This window comes from Neoarius graeffei, chromosome 5 (genome assembly GCF_027579695.1).
Source record: "Neoarius graeffei isolate fNeoGra1 chromosome 5, fNeoGra1.pri, whole genome shotgun sequence".
NCBI lineage: Eukaryota > Metazoa > Chordata > Actinopteri > Siluriformes > Ariidae > Neoarius > Neoarius graeffei.
Window position 1 is genome coordinate 83,378,533 of NC_083573.1, and position 20,676 is coordinate 83,399,208.

Below are 20,676 nucleotides of genomic sequence, written 5' to 3' on the forward strand. Positions count from 1 at the left end.
ACCGTCTCTCTCGCTCCGCCGCCCACCCGCCCCAACCGTCTCTCTCGCTCCGCCGCCCATCCGCCCGCCCCAGCAGACTCTCACTCCGCCGCCCATCCACCTGCCCGCCCGCTCACCCCAACGGTCTCTCTCGCTCCGGCACCCACCCGCCCGAACAGACCCTCGCGCCGCCATCCACCCCAACCGTCTCTCTCACTCCGCCACCCGCCCGCCCGAACGGACCCTCGCTCCGCCATCCACCCCAACCGTCTCTCTCGCTCCGCCACCCACCTGCCCGCCCCAGCAGATTCTCGCTCCGCCGCCCGCCTCAGCAGACTCTCGCTCCGCCACCCGCCCGCCCGAACGGACCATCACTCCGCCATCCACCCCAACCGTCTCTCTCGCTCCACCACCCGCCTGCCCCAACCGTCTCTCTCGCTCCGCCGCCCATCCACCCGCCCCAGCAGACTCTCGCTCCGCCGCCCATCCGCCCGCCCCAGCAGACTCTCGCTCCGCCGCCCATCTGCCCGCCTGAACGGACCCTCGCTCCGCCATCCACCCCAACCGTCTCTCTCGCTCCGCCGCCCATCCGCCCGCCCCAACAGGCTCTCGCTCTGCCGCCCATCCGCCCGCCCCAGCAGGCTCTCGCTCCGCCGCCCGCCCGAACGGACCCTCGCTCCGCCATCCACCCCAACCGTCTCTCTCGCTCCGCCACCCGCCCCGCCCCAACCGTCTCTCTCGCTCCGCCGCCCATCCACCCGCCCCAGCAGACTCTCGCTCCGCCGCCTATCTGCCCGCTCACCCCAACGGTCTCTTTCGCTCCGCCACCCGCCCGCCCAAACTGACCCTCGCTCCGCCACCCCGCCCGCCCGAACGGACCCTCGCTCCGCCATCCACCCCAACGGTCTCTCTTGCTCCGCTGCCCGCCTGCCCCAACCGTCTCTCTCGCTCCGCCGCCCATCCGCCCGCCCCAGCAGACTCTCGCTCCGCCACCTGCACGCCTGAAAGGACCCTCGCTCCGCCATCCACCCCAGCCGTCTCTCTCGCTCCGCCGCCCATGCGCCCGCCCCAGCCGTCTCTCGCTCCGCCGCCCATGCGCCCGCCGGCTCTCGCTCCGCCGCCCATGCGCCCGCCGGCTCTCGCTCCGCCGCCCATGCGCCCGCCGGCTCTCGCTCCGCCGCCCATGCGCCCGCCGGCTCTCGCTCCGCCGCCCATGCGCCCGCCGGCTCTCGCTCCGCCGCCCATGCGCCCGCCGGCTCTCGCTCCGCCGCCCATGCGCCCGCCGGCTCTCGCTCCGCCGCCCATGCGCCCGCCGGCTCTCGCTCCGCCGCCCATGCGCCCGCCGGCTCTCGCTCCGCCGCCCATGCGCCCGCCGGCTCTCGCTCCGCCGCCCATGCGCCCGCCGGCTCTCGCTCCGCCGCCCATGCGCCCGCCCCAGCAGGCTCTCGCTCCGCCGCCCATGCGCCCCGCCCCAGCAGGCTCTCGCTCCGCCGCCCATCCGCTCGCCCCAGCAGGCTCTCGCTCCGCCGCCCATCCGCTCGCCCCAACAGGCTCTCGCTCCGCCGCCCATCCGCTCGCCCCAACAGACTCTTGCTCCACCACCCATCTGCTTGCCCCAAGTCTCTCTCTGCTCTTGCACTGGTCTCAAGTCAGTGACTGGTCATCTTTTGGCATCAGAGAGGTGCAGTGAGAACCAGTGACATCATGCGGTCTACTTTACAGGGAGAAAAAGAGAGGCTTGTCAATTTTTTAATTGCAGGTATAATTTTCCCAGGCAGGCTCTAAAAAAAGAAAGAGAGAGAGAGAGAGAGAGAGAGAGAGCGCGCGAGAGAGAGCTCTAAAATTACAAAACGACTCCATCAACCAAAAGTAAAAGTGTAATTAAAGAGGTCAAACCCTCTCTGCTTGGCAATCATCTCCAGTCTGGTCACCATGGCACTCAGAGAGGTCACTACAGAGTAATAAGGACACAAAAAGAGCACCTCATCATAAAAACATTCATCCCTACATGCATAGAAAAAGGGTTCCTTGGATAGTACATTCATTGTTTCTTTCTAAACAGGTTCTACGTGGAACCCTCTGAAATACAAGCAGAACATCATTTAAAAGCCCGTTAACCTTTCTTTCCTCCTCCTAAAACTGCATTTTTCACTTTCAGCATGATGGATGACGTGCTGGAGATTATTACCATTCTGAGCTTCCTGGAGTATCTGCAGGCATCTCATAATTGGCTCACAGTGCTTGCTGTCTGATCTAGCTTTCTCCTTTAAAGGCAGAGAAAAATATATATATATTAAAAAAAAAACCGAACAATGTTTAAAGACACTAACCGAATGCGTGTGCAAAACTGTCCCGATTGGTTCTTACTAGCTTCAATAATTTGCCTGCATTCAATCATTTCAGTATTAAACAAAAAATAAATCAATCAATATTTGTAGATTGTATCAAAAGACTAGCAGTAGTGTAGAGATCTACTGATGAGGCTTGCTAAAAGCATTACAGCCTTGCAGGAGAATCTCATGACCTCAACATTAATATTGCTCTGTAGAAGACTGTACATTGGCAGTGATCTTTTCTGGGCTTCAGCTTAGCTGTTCATTCTTCTCTGGGCAGAAACTTGTAATGGATAGATTCAATAAAAAGTCAATGGTCTGGGACCTAGGGCCAAAAAATCTGGGGTTACACTGTAGAAAATTTTGGGTGGAGATATCAGGTTCGTTTATTGCATTCATGTGGTGCAATTATTCCCATAAATCAATATTTCACTGCTTTAAAAAAGAGAACTATACTACACATACTACCATACTGATTTGCATCCTGCTCATGAAAAATTCCAGGTTCTTTGAGATTCAGCAATGAAATCATCATATGAAACCCATTAATAAATGTATACAGTAAATTAAAGTCACCCTGGAAAACTGGAAAAAAATGAATTCATATTCTACAGCTGCTTTGAGAGAAACGCCTATATAAGCACACAGAAGCAATAATCTCCTCTCCCAGCCTCCAGAGAAAGAAGCAACTGTTTACGTATTAGTCTGGCACAGGGCCATTCTGGCCACAATAGCCTTCCTTAAGCCCTGCATCTGGAAGACATTTGTTAATCTGTGCACGCAACTCGCTCAGCAGCAGTCAGAGCACCAGGCTAGCACTTGCGTAACTGGTTAAGACACGGAATATCACACAGAGGAGCATATGGTCAGCATAACGTTCAACCTTGAGCGAAATCACACCTTACATCATCCTGCATCGAGCAGGTTCTTAATATTCCATGCGAGAGCAGGTTTGAGGTTATCCTACCATGCATCTGTGCACCAGCTGAAACGTCTCAGTCCATGGTTTTTCTGCATATTTGGAGCTTAATTTAGATAAATAGGTCTTCTTTAGGTCTAGGGGGTCAAAAATAACAGTGAATGAGAGAGTGTGAGAGTGTGTGCACATGCACATACATGCATGCATAAATACATACACACATACAGTGGTGCTGGAAAGTTTGTGAACCCTTTAGAATTTTCTATATTTCTGTATAAATAGGACCTAAAACATCATCAGATTTTCACGCAAGTCCTAAAAGTAGATAAAGAGAAGCCAGTTAAACAAACGAGACAAAATTATAATACTTGGTCATTTATTTATTGAGGAAAATGATTCCAATATTACATATCTGTGAGTGGCAAAAGTATGTGAACCTCTAGGACTAGCAGTTAATTTGAAGGTGAAATTAGAGTCAGGTATTTGTCATCCCATTGATTGAAATAAGGTGTGAGTGGGCACCCTGTTTTATTTCAAGAACAGGGATCTATCACAGTCTGATCTTCACAACACATGTTTGTGGAAGTGTATCATGGCACGAACAAAGGAGATTTCTGAGGACCTCAGAAAAAGCGTTGTTGATGCTCATCAGGCTGGAAAAGGTTACAAAACCATCTCTAAAGAGTTTGGACTCCACCAATCCACAGTCAGACAGATTGTGTACAAATGCAGGAAATTCAAAACCATTGTTACCCTCCTCAGGAGTGGTCGACCAACAAAGATCACTCCAAGAGCAAGGCGTGTAATAGTCAGCGAGGTCACAAAGGATCCCAGGGTAACTTCTAAGCAACTGAAGGCCTCTCTCACATTGGCTAATGTTCATGAGTCCACCATCAGGAGAACACTGAACAACACTGGTGTGCATGGCAGGGTTGCAAGGAGAAAGCCACTGCTCTCCAAAAAGAACATTGCTGCTCGTCTGCAGTTTGCTAAAGATCACGTGGACAAGCCAGAAGGCTATTGGAAAAATGTTTTGTGGATGGATGAGAACAAAATAGAACTTTTTGGTTTAAATGAGAAGCGTTATGTTTGGAGAAAGGAAAACACTGCATTCCAGCATAAGAACCTTATCCCATCTGTGAAACATGGTGGTGGTAGTATCATGGTTTGGGCCTGTTTTGCTGCATCTGGGCCAGGACGGCTTGCCGTCATTGATGGAACAATGAATTCTGAATTATACCAGCAAATTCTAAAGGAAAATGTCAGGACATCTGTCCATGAACTGAATCTCAAGAGAAGGTGGGTCATGCAGCAAGACAACGACCGTAAGCACACAAGTCGTTCTACCAAAGAATGGTTAAAGAAGAATAAAGTTAATGTTTTGGAATGGCCAAGTCAAAGTCCTGACCTTAATCCAATTGAAATGTTGTGGAAGCGACCTGAAGCGAGCAGTTCATGTGAGGAAACCCGCCAACATCCCAGAGTTGAAGCTGTTCTGTACGGAGGAATGGGCTAAAATTCCTCCAAGCCGGTGTGCAGGACTGATCAACAGTTACCGGAAACATTTAGTTGCAGTTATTGCTGCACAAGGGGGTCACACCAGATACTGACAGCAAAGGTTCACATACTTTTGCCACTCACAGATATGTAATATTGGATCATTTTCCTCAATAAATAAATGACCAAGTATAATATTTTTGTCTCATTTGTTTAACTGGGTTCTCTTTATCTACTTTTAAGACTTGTGTGAAAATCTGATGACGTTTTAGGTCATATTCATGCAGAAATATAGAAAATTCTAAAGGGTTCACAAACTTTCAAGCACCATTGTAACTGTGCAAAAGATTTAGGTACCCTTTAAGTACAAACTTTGTTATAGATTTTTATTTTATGACTTACATTACCGTGTCAGTAAAAACATTAGATTTCCAAACGTTATTTTTCCAGCACAAAATAATGGTTTGCGTGTCAGTAAAGAAAGCCACATGTTATGCAAGAGACCACTATTCAGACACAAAACATAATGAAGGCTGCTGGGTTTTGCTGCAAAAATAAGTAGTAATTGTGGCAGTCAAAGTCTCCAGCAAAGGGTCATCACACCAAATACTGACTTTGTTTCATTTATTAATGGTTCTTGCTCTTTTTCTTAATGGAGGCTATTTAACGTAAAACATCATTTCATATAAATTGACACGTTCAAACGATAGTCAAAGATTATAATTCGTTCATTCGTGAATATAGTCACCACTTGAAGATAAACTTCGTATTTTCATGCAATTGTGGAATATCCTCTACACACACACCCGTCCACCTCCTGTTTGATGCGGTTATCTAATCAGCCACTCCCTTTGACAGTGGCACGATGCATAAAATCATACAGATACAAATCAAGAGCTTCAGTTAATGTTCACTTCAAACATCAAAAAACAGGAAAAATTGTGATCTCAAAGTGTGACTTTCTTTCACTGTGGCACTGTGGGTGTTGGTTTGAGCCAGATGGACTGGTTTGAGTATTTCAGAAACGGCTGATCTCCTGGGGTTTTCACACACGACAGTCTTGAGAGTTGACACAGAATGGTGCAAAAAAAAAAAAACACGGAGTGAGTGGGCGACAGTTCTGTGGGTGGAAACAAACGCCTTGGTGATAAGAGAGGGAGGTCAGAGGAAAATGGCCAGATTGGTTTGAGCTGCCAGGAAGGATATAGCAACTCTTTACAACCGTGGTGAGCAGAAAAGCATCTCAGCATGCAACAGCAGAAGACCACATTGGGTTCCAGTCCATACACAGTACCAGTCTAATTCAATGGGTTTTCTTTGTATTTATTAATCAAAAGACACTTCTTCGTGCCTTAAAGTAATGATGGATGTCGTTTCTCTTTACTTAGTACCTACTGTATAAAGCTCTTCATGGTTTCGCCCCTTCCTATCTCTGTGAGCTAATTCATTTGTCCTGTCCCTCCCGCTCCCTCAGATCTTCTGTCTGTGGACTTCTGACTGTTCCACGTCTTAAACTGGCATCTATGGGTGGCAGATCATTCAGTGTTGCTGCTCCTAAACTTTGGAACTCGTTACCACAATGACTTCGTGACTGTTCCACTCTCACTTCCTTCAAAGCTAACTTGAAAACTTTTCTCTTTACCTCACACTACTCTTCCTAGTGTGGCTTTTTTTTTTGGTAACTCCTGTGTAAAGCATCCTTGGGTTTGTGAAAGGTGCTATATAAACTGAAATTATTATTATCTCATCTCATTATCTCTAGCCGCTTTATCCTGTTCTACAGGGTCGCAGGCAAGCTGGAGCCTATCCCAGCTGACTACGGGCGAAAGGCGGGGTACACCCTGGACAAGTCACCAGGTCATCACAGGGCCGACACATAGACACAGACAACCATTCACACTCACATTCACACCTACGGTCAATTTAGAGTCACCAGTTAACCTAACCTGCATGTCTTTGGACTGTGGGGGAAACCGGAGCACCCGGAGGAAACCCACGCGGACACGGGGAGAACATGCAAACTCCACACAGAAAGGCCCTCGCCGGCCACGGGGCTCGAACCCGGACCTTCTTGGTGTGAGGCAACAGCGCTAACCACTACACCACCGTGCACTAATTAACTTTTGACAAGACAAACATGTTAATTGAAAAGCATTCCAGTTGACTACCTCATGAAGCTGGTTAAGAGAATGCCAATAGGGTGTAAAGCTATCATTGTTTTTATGTAACATACGGTACTTTTTAACACTTCGTTTACCATGTAATTCTATATAAACACATATTGTTTCATAGTTTTTTGATGTCTTCAGTATTGTTCTACAGTGTAGAAAATAGTCAAAATATAGAAAAACATATGAATGAGTAGAGGTGTACAAACTTTTGACTGGCACTGTATGTATTATATAAGTTGTTAAAGTCCATGAAGTTCACTGTTCCTTGTCTTACCATCCACTTTTGGTTCCATCTCTGTTGTTCCCAGTTTGTGGTTTGTTCTAAGGAAGAATAAACAAACAAGGTATTTACATTTATGATTAGGTCATAGGCGAATTTCACTTGTAAAAGTCACTAATGGAATAGTAGCTATACTTATTGTATTGTTTTGTTCATTATAAATTAATTACCAAAATGTTTCTAAGGAAAGACAGCCAGCTTTAACATCCTCTAACACTCCACATCAGCATGCTTGAGAGAGAGGTTGATTTACGCATGCGCAGACGCATCCTATCAAAGCGTCTCCACGCTTGTATCTACAGCATGACTGCTGTTTGTTCGAATCCAGAAATGTTGGAGTCGACTCTGCTTCTTATCCCTCAAGCATCGGGAATCAATAGAGCCGATTCAAAGAGTCGGTTTCACATCATGAACTCAATGAACTTTAGATTCAGCTCTGAATGAATGAACACTCACGTCACAGCTGGGAGATCTCATCTCATCTCATCTCATCTCATTATCTCTAGCCGCTTTATCCTGTTCTACAGGGTCGCAGGCAAGCTGGAGCCTATCCCAGCTGACTACGGGCGAAAGGCGGGGTACACCCTGGACAAGTCGCCAGGTCATCACAGGGCTGACACATAGACACAGACAACCATTCACACTCACATTCACACCTACGGTCAATTTAGAGTCACCAGTTAACCTAACCTGCATGTCTTTGGACTGTGGAGGAAACCGGAGCACCCAGAGGAAACTCACACGGACACGGGAAGAACATGCAAACTCCGCACAGAAAGGCCCTCGCCGGCCACGGGGCTCGAACCCAGAACCTTCTTGCTGTGAGGCAACAGCGCTAACCACTACACCACCGTGCCGCCCATAATAATAATAATAATAATAATAATAATAATCCATCCATTATCTGTAGCCACTTATCCTGTCCTACAGGGTCGCAGGCAAGCTGGAGCCTATCCCAGCTGACTACGGGCGAAAGGCGGGGTACACCCTGGACAAGTCACCAGGTCATCACAGGGCTGACACATAGACACAGACAACCATTCACACTCACATTCACACCTACGCTCAATTTAGAGTCACCAGTTAATCTAACCTGCATGTCTTTGGACTGTGGGGGAAACCGGAGCACCCGGAGGAAACCCACATGGACACGGGGAGAACATGCAAACTCCACACAGAAAGGCCCTCGCCGGCCACGGGGCTCGAACCCGAACCTTCTTGCTGTGAGGCGACAGTGCTTAATAATAATAATAATAATAATAATAATAATACGGCGGCATGGTGGTTAGCGCTGTCACCTCACAGCAAGAAGGTCCGGGTTCGAGCCCCGTGGCCGGCGAGGGCCTTTCTGTGCGGAGTTTGCATGTTCTCCCCGTGTCCGCGTGGGTTTCCTCCGGGTGCTCCGGTTTCCCCCACAGTCCAAAGACATGCAGGTTAGGTTAACTGGTGACTCTAAATTGACCGTAGGTGTGAATGTGAGTGTGAATGGTTGTCTGTGTCTATGTGTCAGCCCTGTGATGACCAGAACAGGATAAAGCGGCTACAGATAATGAGCTAGAGGCAGGGATTCGCTGTGTAGAACCGACTCTAAATCTTAAGAGTCGACTCTCTGTTTCCAAACCTGGAATAACGGGAGAATCGATTCATTCATGGAATCGACTCTCAGCTTTACTGCTGTTTGAGCCACCTCTCCTAAGGCGGTGGTCTGGAAGGGTTATGCTAATGAGTGTTGGGTTAAACACTGGATTTATGTCAGTTTGGATAAAAACCTGGGGTTGAGAAGAACATTTTAATTATAGTTTGGATCCAGGATACTGAGTGCCATCTGGGTGGGGAAGAGAAAGGAGGAGAAAAAGGAAAGGAAAGGAAAGCAAGGACTCCTCCTAGATATATAGTCTTCTATATTAATTTGTCTCTTTATTGACTGCCTCCTCAGAAGTAAAGGTAAGTTTGAGCTTTGCAGTGTGTGTGCTGCAGAACTGTTAAATATTTAAAATATAGAGGTTATAAACACGTTTGCAGCCGTTACATTTAGAATAGTAGTATTAGCTGTGGCTAGTTAGCACTACAGTCACATAATGCTAGCCGGCTCGTCCAACTCATGGGCTGAATCTCAATGTGTTCGGTTTAATGACTGATTGATTCTTTCTAGAGTATGAAAAGATGCTTTAAACTCTTTATTTACAGCATTATATATGCAGGAGACAGTCATTTGGGTTTGCAGTGATGAATAACCTGCGATTAGCTTGTGTGGCTAATGTCCCACTAATGTCCAGCCTAAAGGACATTCACACACATCTGTGGAGTCAGTTGCTGAAACTGGGTCCTGTGTGAATTCCCAACTAAATACACTCACAGCCAATAAACTATACGGTTTTGAATGGTGATGTTGGTTTTAATTTGAAATAAAATGATGAAAGAAATAATACAGATAAAAACTAAATCTTTGATGTGAATACTTTATTCAGAATTCTGCAAAAATTCTGCAAATTTGTGGAAAAATGGCGGCTTGATCTGGGACATGATAAACGGTCGACTACATCGCATTCCCTTAAAAAGGTTGCAGTCCACTGAAAAGTCTACAGTTATCACTAATTGTATTTTAAGTTGTAACTTTATCCACCTAAGGATTGGTGCGCTCACAGAATAATCATAAAACATCACGCAAAATATTTAATCACCGCCGTAACTCCGTTTTCCGCAAACCCAAAACCAATACGATCGTGCGTTTTGATCTAAACGGAAAGCCTCAGGGTCAAGGTCACGACCCCACCAAAAGTAGGAACTTAAAATCACTTTGGTACTGCAGGAAGTTGACAATTGGCCCTTTTCCACTACCCATTTTCAGCTCACTTCAGCCCGACACGGCTCGCGTTTCGACTATCTAAGAACAGCACGACTCAGCTCGCTTCAGCCCTGCTTAGCCCCCAAAACTCGCACGGTTTTGGAGTGGGGCTGAAGTGAGCCAAACCGAGCCGAGTGGGGCTAGGGGCGTGAGCAGACACTCCCCTGTGCACTGATTGGTGAGGAGGAGTGTCCTCACACGCCCACACACGCCCCGCGAGCACGCTGGGATCTGTAAACGCCGTAAACCCGGAAGAAGGAGAATTACGAGAATTTCTGAAGCCTTATGCGCCTCGCCTCATCTATACGCTCTTGCCAGTATCTGTTGGCGTTGTCGGTGACAACAAGCCACAGCACCAAGACCAGCAACACTAATGACTCCATGTCCTCCATGTTTATTGTTTACTATCCGGGTTGTGAGACTACCGCTTAAAAGGTCACTGATGTCACTGTTTGCGCCGCCTAACGACATCACCTGACGTCCACCCACTTTCGCTAACTCCACCCAATGTGTCCAGCCAGCACGGTTCAGCACGGTTGTAGTCGAAATGCAACTCCAACAGCCCCGCTCAGCTCGACTCAGCCCAACTCAGCACCGCACGGCTCAGCCCGACTCAGACGCGTTGGTAGTGGAAAAGCGGCAAAAGATCACTCTGGGGTTCTTCTCTGGGGCGGGTCTCGGTGCCAATGCTCTGTGAGTACGTATTTGTAGACTGGCATCTTCCCCGAGTTTAAGCTCCTCGTGAATCAAAAGCTCTATAAACTCGGATGCCGAATCCTTCTCTGCACCCTCTGGTACTCCCCAAACTCGAATATTGTTCCTTCTCGATCTCCCTTCTAAGTCCGTTACCTTCTCCTGTAACCGCCTTTGGTGCTTGAAGGAAGCGGCGAGAATCCCCTTCAGATCTGCATTCCACTCCTCGGTCTCCACTACACGCTCTTGCATGTCTGCAATATCTCTGCCCTGGGCTTCCGTTCTCCTGTCGATGGCCTCGAACCCGTTGCCCATCTCCTCCTTAAAAGTGGCTAGTTCTTGTCTCCACGTACTTCCTAGATTTTGAATACTCTCTTGAATGTCCTTCATGTCTTTTCGGTTTTCCTCACTATTGGTCCCAATCTGCTTGGACACGTTGTCAAAGCCGGCCTTCATGCTAGCTAGCATGTCGTGGTTAGCGGCATCTGACCTATCGTCTCCCTTTCTATCTCCCATTTTTTTCTCGCTCTCTTTGCTTCTTCTCCGTTTCTTTTTTGGACTGTTCCCTTGTATTACTCATCCCCTCTCTGGTTGTGCATTTTGAATTTTGGCTTTTCGATGTTTTATCACTTCATCCACCGGGAGCTCCTGATTTAACGTCTAGCCACTCATTTGCTAAACCGGAAGGCCCGATCTGGGACATGATAAACGGTTGACTACATCGCATTCGCTTAAAAAGGTTGCAGTCCACTGAGAAGTCTACAGTTATCACTAATTGTATTTTAAGTTGTAACTTTATACACCAAAGGATTGGTGCGCTCACAGAATAATCATAACCGTAATAAAACATCACGCAAAATATTTCATCACCGTCGTAACTCCGTTTTCCGCAGACCCAAAACCAATACGATCGTGTGTTTTGATCTAAACGGAAAGCCTCAGGGTCAAGGTCACGACCTCACCAAAAGTAGGAACTTAAAATCACTACGCCATATAAAAATTGTTATAAATCTGCGATTTTGTTTTTTAAAACGAAAGCTGAAAGTTAGGTATAGAATATGTTTCTTACAGGATATGTTACGATGGTAGCTGGTCCTGTATGAATTTCTGAGCTATAAAATGAGTTGTGGTCTATTTTTTACCGTAGCGTGTTATTTGTGTGCGGGGAAGGACACACATTGACAATCTGCATGTGTAGAATGGAATTTTCCACTCTGACAGTTAGAAGTTGTTCGTGCTTCCATTTGCGGTCTCTCTGTTACGCGGGTGATCTGTTCGGGCGTTATCGCTGAAAAGGTGAGTTTTGAGAGTTTTATTTTGTTTTAGTCTTGCAGTATAAGGCAATAGAATGTTTCTTTTTCATCTTACTTTCATATTTCGTAGTGTTTGCGTATTTTTGGCCAATATTTTGCAACCATGGTCAATTTAGATCAAATTTTTGATAGAATCTACGGCCAGTCGTTTTGCCCCGCCCCCGCCTCGCGCTCCGTCCGGTGCGGTAGTGATGTCCCGTTGCTCGCGCGCCGCAGCAGAGACCCGCGCGACCTTCAGCCGGTACAGTCGCTGTTCTTTTACCAGCGCCGTTATTCTCATCTTTCCGGCGTATTCTTGATTTTTCCGTTGTGTCCTATTTCGCCATATCAAATCCCCAAACTGTATCATATTATTCATATTTAAGCGAATAATCAATTGTCATCATAACTTGGCATTTTTGACCCAAGCAATCAAAAAGAGGAAATTTATTCAATATTTTCACTCATCTGTGAAGGAGGGGCTTTAATTCTTCATGATGGAGTTATTTTATATGGAAATCAATTTTACAAAAGCATTTGAATTGTAATCAGAAAAATGTCCCACAGTGGAGGCCAGATAAAGCAAGATACTATCTTTATTCTTATTAAACATGACAAAAGAAACATTGAGTGTTGGGTAAATGCAAAAAAAAAATACAACCCCGATTCCAAAAAAGTTGGGACAAAGTACAAATTGTAAATAAAAACGGAATGCAATGATGTGGAAGTTTCAAAATTCCATATTTTATCCAGAATAGAACATAGATGACATATCAAATGTTTAAACTGAGAAAATGTATCATTTAAAGAGAAAAATTAGGTGATTTTAAATTTCATGACAACAACACATCTCAAAAAAGTTGGGACAAGGCCATGTTTCCCACTGTGAGACATCCCCTTTTCTCTTTCCAACAGTCTGTAAACGTCTGGGGACTGAGGAGACAAGTTGCTCAAGTTTAGGGACAGGAATGTTAACCCATTCTTGTCTAATGTAGGATTCTAGTTGCTCAACTGTCTTAGGTCTTTTTTGTCGTATCTTCTGTTTTATGATGCGCCAAATGTTTTCTATGGGTGAAAGATCTGGACTGCAGGCTGGCCAGTTCAGTACCCGGACCCTTCTTCTACGCAGCCATGATGCTGTAATTGATGCAGTATGTGGTTTGGCATTGTCATGTTGGAAAATGCAAGGTCTTCCCTGAAAGAGACGTCGTCTGGATGGGAGCATATGTTGCTCTAGAACCTGGATATACCTTTCAGCATTGATGGTGTCTTTCCAGATGTGTAAGCTGCCCATGCCACACGCACTAATGCAACCCCATACCATCAGAGATGCAGGCTTCTGAACTGAGCGCTGATAACAACTTGGGTCGTCCTTCTCCTCTTTAATCCGAATGACACGGCGTCCCTGATTTCCATAAAGAACTTTAAATTTTGATTCGTCTGACCACAGAACAGTTTTCCACTTTGCCACAGTCCATTTTAAATGAGCCTTGGCCCAGAGAAGACGTCTGCGCTTCTGGATCATGTTTAGATACGGCTTCTTCTTTGAACTATAGAGTTTTAGCTGGCAACGGCGGATGGCACGGTGAATTGTGTTCACAGATAATGTTCTCTGGAAATATTCCTGAGCCCATTTTGTGATTTCCAATACAGAAGCATGCCTGTATGTGATGCAGTGCCGTCTAAGGGCCCGAAGATCACGGGCACCCAGTATGGTTTTCCGGCCTTGACCCTTACGCACAGAGATTCTTCCAGATTCTCTGAATCTTTTGATGATATTATGCACTGTAGATGATGATATGTTCAAACTCTTTGCAATTTTACACTGTCGAACTCCTTTCTGATATTGCTCCACTATTTGTCGGCGCAGAATTAGGGGGATTGGTGATCCTCTTCCCATCTTTACTTCTGAGAGCCGCTGCCACTCCAAGATGCTCTTTTTATACCCAGTCATGTTAATGACCTATTGCCAACTGACCTAATGAGTTGCAATTTGGTCCTCCAGCTGTTCCTTTTTTGTACCTTTAACTTTTCCAGCCTCTTATTGCCCCTGTCCCAACTTTTTTGAGATGTGTTGCTGTCATGAAATTTCAAATGAGCCAATATTTGGCATGAAATTTCAAAATGTCTCACTTTCGACATTTGATATGTTGTCTATATTCTATTGTGAATACAATATCAGTTTTTGTGATTTGTAAATTATTGCATTCCGTTTTTATTTACAATTTGTACTTTGTCCCAACTTTTTTGGAATCGGGGTTGAAGTAAAATTAGAAAATGTGTTTTTTGACCATAACGTCCCAAATGAGAGAGCAGTTTCTGTTGTGAAGAATGTGAAGTGTTTTTGTGTATTTTATTTTCTCTGAGGGTTTGCAGTGACACTGCTGTGGAAATGACTGCATGGCTTGCATTTATATTATTCAGCTTTCTGACTGAATAAATTATATAAAATTTTTCTTTTCTCTTTTTTTCTTCTTAATGTTTCATACATTTGCAATCAGAAATATTCAACCTCCTCACCTCAACAGGATGAAAGATAGTGACAGTAAATGACTCAAGTTTATTTGTACAGCGCTTTTAACAAACAACATTGTCGCAAAGCAGCTTTACAGAATTTGAACGACTTAAAACATGAGCTAATTTTATCCCTAATCTATCCCCAATGAGCAAGCCTGTGGCGACGGTGGCAAGGAAAAACTCCCTCAGACGACATGAGGAAGAAACCTCGAGAGGAACCAGACTCAAAAGGGAACCCATCCTCGTTTGGGCGACAACATCATTAGTGTAGGTAATCGTATGGGGCCGAGTAAAATTAAGTTCACAAGTGATTTCGAAGTTTTGCGACTCGGGCAATTTCAGAACTTTGAAATCACAAGTGAAATTGATCCTTGATTTTACGAGGAACCATACGATTACTTGTTTATAATATACAGGGCCAAATTCCTACTTCAGAAGCCATTCAAGTTCACAACATTTGTCATTCACGTTTTCTGAACCAATCAGGGCGCGAGACTATCTTGCACGTTTGAATCCGTTTCTAAAGCGTCTTTCATCATGACACGACACGAGGATTTTGAAAGTGGTTTACAAAATTTTATTGGAACTTCTTTACAAAAGCCATTTTGTTGACAAAATTTGTTGATTTTTGTAACCGTAACCAAGCAACGAACTAGCCAATAGCATTTCAGAAATACAGTCCCGTGTTAAGGAAAAAAGCCCTCCTTGATTGACCAATCAGAATTGAGTAATTTGGCCTATGCATTATAAACAGTTTTAACGTGAAGTCTGTTTCGTTGATGTTATAACTCTCTTTATTGATGGAAACTTGAGTGCAAAACTGTTCATGACAGTTGCAGTTCTAAAGTTAGCAAGTCAACTGTAGTCCTCAGCCATAATAGCATTAGAGTACAGAGCGTCTTCCAACAGCAAACAAAAAAAATTGATAGGAGTTATTTTGACAACAGAAGTTGACTTAACTTTTTGAAGTTCAAATGAAAATGTCAATTTTTTAACACGTGTATGCGCACTATTATTCAACCCCCAGCTTCAGCGGCGCATCTTTGAGCTTTTATAACTTCTAACAAATGTTTTCGGTCAGTGCTGACAAGCTTCTTACACCTCTCAATTGAAATCTTTGCACGTTCTTGACGTACAAAAGCCTGTAGCTCAGTGATGTTTGATGGCTTCCGTGCTGCAACTGCCTTCTTTAACTCCCACCAAAGATTTTCAATCGGATTTAAATCTGGGGCGGCACGGTGGTGTAGTGGTTAGCGCTGTCGCCTCACAGCAGGAAGGTCCGGGTTCGAATCCCATGGCCGGCGAGGGCCTTTCTGTGTGGAGTTTGCATGTTCTCCCCGTGTCCGCGTGGGTTTCCTCCAGGTGCTCCGGTTTCCCCCACAGTCCAAAGACATGCAGGTTAGGTTAACTGGTGACTCTAAATTGACCGTAGGTGTGAATGTGAGTGTGAATGGTTGTCTGTGTCTATGTGTCAGCCCTGTGATGACCTGGTGACTTGTCCAGGGTGTACCCCGCCTTTCACCCATAGTCAGCTGGGATAGGCTCCAGCTTGCCTGCGACCCTGTAGAACAGGATAAAGCGGCTAGAGATAATGAGATGAGATTTAAATCTGGTGACTGAGAAGGCCACTCCAGGATCTTTTTCTCAACCAAGCTTTGTGTGCTTGGGATCATTGTCTTGCTGGAAAGTCCATTGATCACCAAGGTTTAATTTGTCAACAGAAGGCATCACGTTCTTCTTTAAAATGGCCTGGTATTTCTGGGAATCCATGATGCCAGGTACATGAGAAAGATTGCCAGTTCCTGCCGCAGAAAAACAGCCCCATGTTATCAGTGACCCGCCTCCATGCTTGACTGTGGGGATGGTATTCTTCTGGTCTTTCGCACGCCAGACATACCGCTGGTCCATATGTCCAAACAGTTCCAGTTTGGTTTCATCAGTCCATAGAACTGTCTTCCAAAACTCTTTAGTCATATCCAAATTCCTCCTGGCATATTCTAGTCGACTTTTGATGTTCCTTGTGGTCAAGTGGAGTGCGTCTTGGAGTCCGGCCATGAAATCCTTGTTTATTCAGTGCACGTCTTATAGTTGCCACTGAAGCACTTGTACCAGCCTTCATCATGTCATCCTGTAGGTGTCTTGCACTCACACGGGGGGTTTTCTTAGTTGTCCTGACAAAGTGGCTAAAAAGAAGAAGAAACCTTTATTTGTTACATGCACACTTCAAGCACAGTGAAATTCATCCTCTGCATTTAACCCATCTGAAGCAGTGAACACACGCACACTCACCCAGAGCAGTGGGCAGCCACACTAGAACGCCCGGGGAGCAGTCAGGGGTTTGGTACCTTGCTCAAGGGCACCTCAGTCCAAGGCCACCCCACGTCAACCTAACTGCATGTCTTTGGACTGTGGGGGGAAACCGGAGCACCCAGAGGAAACCCACGCAGACACAGAAAGGCCCTCGCCGGCCGCTGGGTTTGAACCCAGAACCTTCTTGCTGTGAGGCGACCGTGCTAACCACTACACCACCGTGCTGCCTCAAGGGCTAAGGGCCTTTGATGAAATTTTGGGCTTGCTTCCACGGCCAGGCAGGTCTTCAGCTGTTCCCGTAAGTTTTAAACTTCCTTATAATGCTCCCAATGGTGTCTCTTGGAATGTTAAATTTTTTGGAAATAAGTTCCTTTGTCTTTCCCATGATTGCAACTGACCTTGAATACTTTCATGGGTGGGGTTTGTATATGCATCACAGCGGACGCAAGTGAAGGATCATTATGGAGTTCCCAAACAGGGCTGTGTTGAAAAAATCGATTTTCCGATTCTGAATCGATTTGCATATTATTTCCTGAAGATCAATCCGTACGTCCAAAGATCGATTTTTTTTTTTTTTTAATTACATTTTTCCCGGTGAACTTTAACCCCACTCGTCGCGTCATTGAATCCGCGCAGGCGGTCTGGATGCAAACGGCGCGCCTTTTGGCGGATGCCGCCTTTTTCATGGCTGAATCGTGCAGATCCGATTTTTTTTGGGGGGGGGCGTTGGAGTGTCAGAAAACAGTAAATCAGAAAGCTGCGCACGTTTGCGCAGCTTTCGTGCAAACGTGTGCAGTTTTCTGATTTACTTATACTTACTATGTTTCATGGACTGTAATGGCATTTGCTTATTTAGTAATTTTAATACAGGATTTACTTTGATGAAATTATAATCAGACACTCCAACGCCCCCCCTAAAAAAAAATCGGATCTGCACGATTCAGCCGTGAAAAAGGCGGCATCCGCCAAAAGGCACGCTGTTTGCATCCCAACCGCAGGCGATATCATTACTGTAAAAAGAAGCTGCCTTACTCCTGGGCATGTAAATGAGCTCCTTTTTCTGCAGAAGAATCTTTTTGTACCCAAGTGATGGCAGTTGATGGACAGTTTACAGCCAGTCTGCCTCAGGTCAAGTTTAAGGTCCAGTCAGAATTTATTTTTGTGTGCACTTTAACAGGAAACAGCGTTTTTATTTCCAGTCTGAAGTTGAAATTTAAGGTTTATTATTTAAGTTTAAAATTTAAGGTAAATTTAAAGTTTAAGTTTAAATGTCCTGTTTACATGTTCGCACTTTAAAGGCAATTGAATGTTTTATACTTTTTTATATTTTGAAGATCTTACACAAAACTGAGAGACACTTATGTTTCCTAAGGTGCTGTATCTTTGGTTCTTATTTACAAATGGTATAATGACCGTTAGGTTACTTTGAAGCCAGTAACCAGCAATCTGTTTACATTTACACTGGCTAAGAATCTCTTTTTTCACATTATAAAATAAAAATGCATTTGTGTGCAACAGCTTTTGGGTGAATTCTTAATAATGCACCAGGTTAGTGTCCCACTATTGTTGCAGGTATAGAGACCTCTGGCGTCCTCTGTTTGCTGTCTTGATTCGCCATTCTGTGAGGGGGTTTGATCATTTATCATTTTCACCAGTCTTAGAGCCATCATTAACTACCAGTACTTGATTAATTTGCTGTTGAATGTCAATATAATACAAGTATTAATATGTTGCTTAACTACACAGTCAAAAATGGTCCTAATAACACTAACCCGAATCGATATTGGATCGAATTGAATCAAGATCGGATCGCATCAAATCGTATAGAGTCGTGATAATCGATTCTGAAGCTTCGGAATCGAATCGGTTCTTGAACTTTGAATCGATACCCAGCCCTATTCCCAAAGGCTTAATTATGTTTCAATTGCACTTTAGGCCATAACTGTCAGAAAGCTTTAAAAACATCATTATTATCTAGGGGTTGAATAATTGAGACATGGCTATCTTAACAAAATATACTGTTACACACACATAATACATCATGCATTTTCTGTGGTGATTTTATGTATCACTCAATTCATAAAGGAGTTATCCAAAGCAGAATCTTGCTCTTTTGAAAACTTGAATTGATAAATCCTTAAAATATTTGGGGGAGGGTTTGAATATTTCTGATTGCAATTGTGTGTGTGTGTGAGATTTATTTATTTTATATATATATATATATATATATATATATATATATATATATATATATATATATATATACTAAGTAACTTTAAAAACGCACATTGATAAAACTTGCTGAATTCGTGCTGAGTTTATCTCAAGAAGAAAAGAAATATATCACAATGGAAAAATAACTTCGTTCCGCCCGAATAAGTTCCAAATCTGTGCTCAAATCAGAATTTAAGGGAGTTGTACTCAATAACGTACAATATGACTCGGGTAGTCAATGACATGGACAGGCTTTAATTTTCAAACAAATTTTGCATACACTGTACACACACAATCTTGCCTATAAATACCCGGGGGAAATGATGGGAAAATTGTCATTATTGAAGATGCCACGCCTAAGCCAAAATCAACGTGAACAGGCCATCGGGATGTTGCGTGCCGGAAGTACACAGACAGAGGTCGCCCGGCACTTCGGTGTTCATCATTCGACCATTTCCCGTTTGAGTCAGCGTTACAGACAGACAGGGAGCACCAGGGATCGTCCACGCCCTGGTCAGCCTCGAGTCACGACGCCAGTTCAGGATCAGCACATCAGGCTAGCTCACCTCCGTGACAGATTCCTGACACCCTCAGTCACTGCTGCTGAGACCCCTGGACGACACAGACCCAGAATCTCCAGCATGACGGTCCGAACATGGACCAACTGTCACTTTGAATTTTTTTATTGTGAATTAATTCTTGAGTTTGACAATAAATGTCCTTTATCGATGTTTCAAGATGTGTGTGCATTACATACAATATCATAAATTTCAAATATATGCAGGGATCTAAAGTGATATCGTGTTGAATTCCATTGTGCGTTTTTAAAGTTACTTAGTGTGTGTGTGTTATATATATATATATATATATATATATATATGAGTCTCGACTGTTGCATCCCTGGATTATTAGGATAGTAATTTATTGTCGGATTAGTTAACGAAGGTCTTGTCATAAATGTTTGTTTCCTCGTGGGTGAAAACGTGCCTCTGTTTGGTCATTTATCTACCAAAAAACAAACTCGAAACAACATATTTAATACAGTTGACGACAAAACGGAAGGTCCTCCTGAAACAATCCAATCCAAAGTGTAATGTGATTTTTAGATTATATAGACACGAGTGTTTTACTGGGAAATATACCACTCGTATTTTTCAGACGAGCTACATCCAGGACATGGAGAACCAAAACTGTGACATAAATCTTTTATAACAACTTTATTCATCAGACATGCGCTTGAGCACAGTGATATTCCTCTCTCCATTTAACCCATCTGAAACCGTGAACGCGTGCACGCACACCCAGAGCAGTGGGCAGCTATGCTCCAGCGCCCAGGGTGCAGTTAGGGGTTAGGTGCCTTGCTCAAGGGCACTTCAGCCCAAGGCCGCCCCATGTTAACCTAACAGCATGTCTTTGGACTGTGGGGGGGAAACCCACGTAGACACGGGGAGAACATGCAAACTCCACACAGAAAGGTTCCTGTCGGCCGCTGGGCTCGAACCTGGAACCTTCTTGCTGTGAGGCGATAGTGCTAACCGCTACACCACCGTGCCACCCCAAGTCAAAAACGAGTTCAATATCATGCTCACTGAATGGAATATATCTGATTTACCATGGAAAAAAAGC

At 44.8% G+C, this 20,676-nt stretch overlaps 2 protein-coding genes across 2 annotated transcripts in view; one reads left to right on the plus strand and one right to left on the minus strand.

Annotated features, from left to right (window-relative positions):
• zgc:111976 (mediator of RNA polymerase II transcription subunit 1-like) overlaps nt 1-11,173 on the minus strand; it is a 31,305-nt gene extending 20,132 nt beyond the window's left edge. Inside the window, exons 1-4 of the mRNA XM_060920854.1 lie at nt 10,726-11,173; nt 3,280-3,368; nt 2,168-2,243; nt 1,876-1,930 (exon numbers count right to left, since the gene is read on the minus strand). Of these exons, the coding sequence (XP_060776837.1) occupies nt 1,876-1,930; nt 2,168-2,243; nt 3,280-3,368; nt 10,726-11,173 (668 nt within the window). The remainder of the gene's footprint in view (nt 1-1,875; nt 1,931-2,167; nt 2,244-3,279; nt 3,369-10,725) is intronic.
• ralaa (v-ral simian leukemia viral oncogene homolog Aa (ras related)) overlaps nt 8,868-20,676 on the plus strand; it is an 86,784-nt gene continuing 74,975 nt past the window's right edge. The window contains exon 1 of the mRNA XM_060922473.1: nt 8,868-9,123. The gene's annotated coding sequence lies outside the window, so the exon portion shown is untranslated. The remainder of the gene's footprint in view (nt 9,124-20,676) is intronic.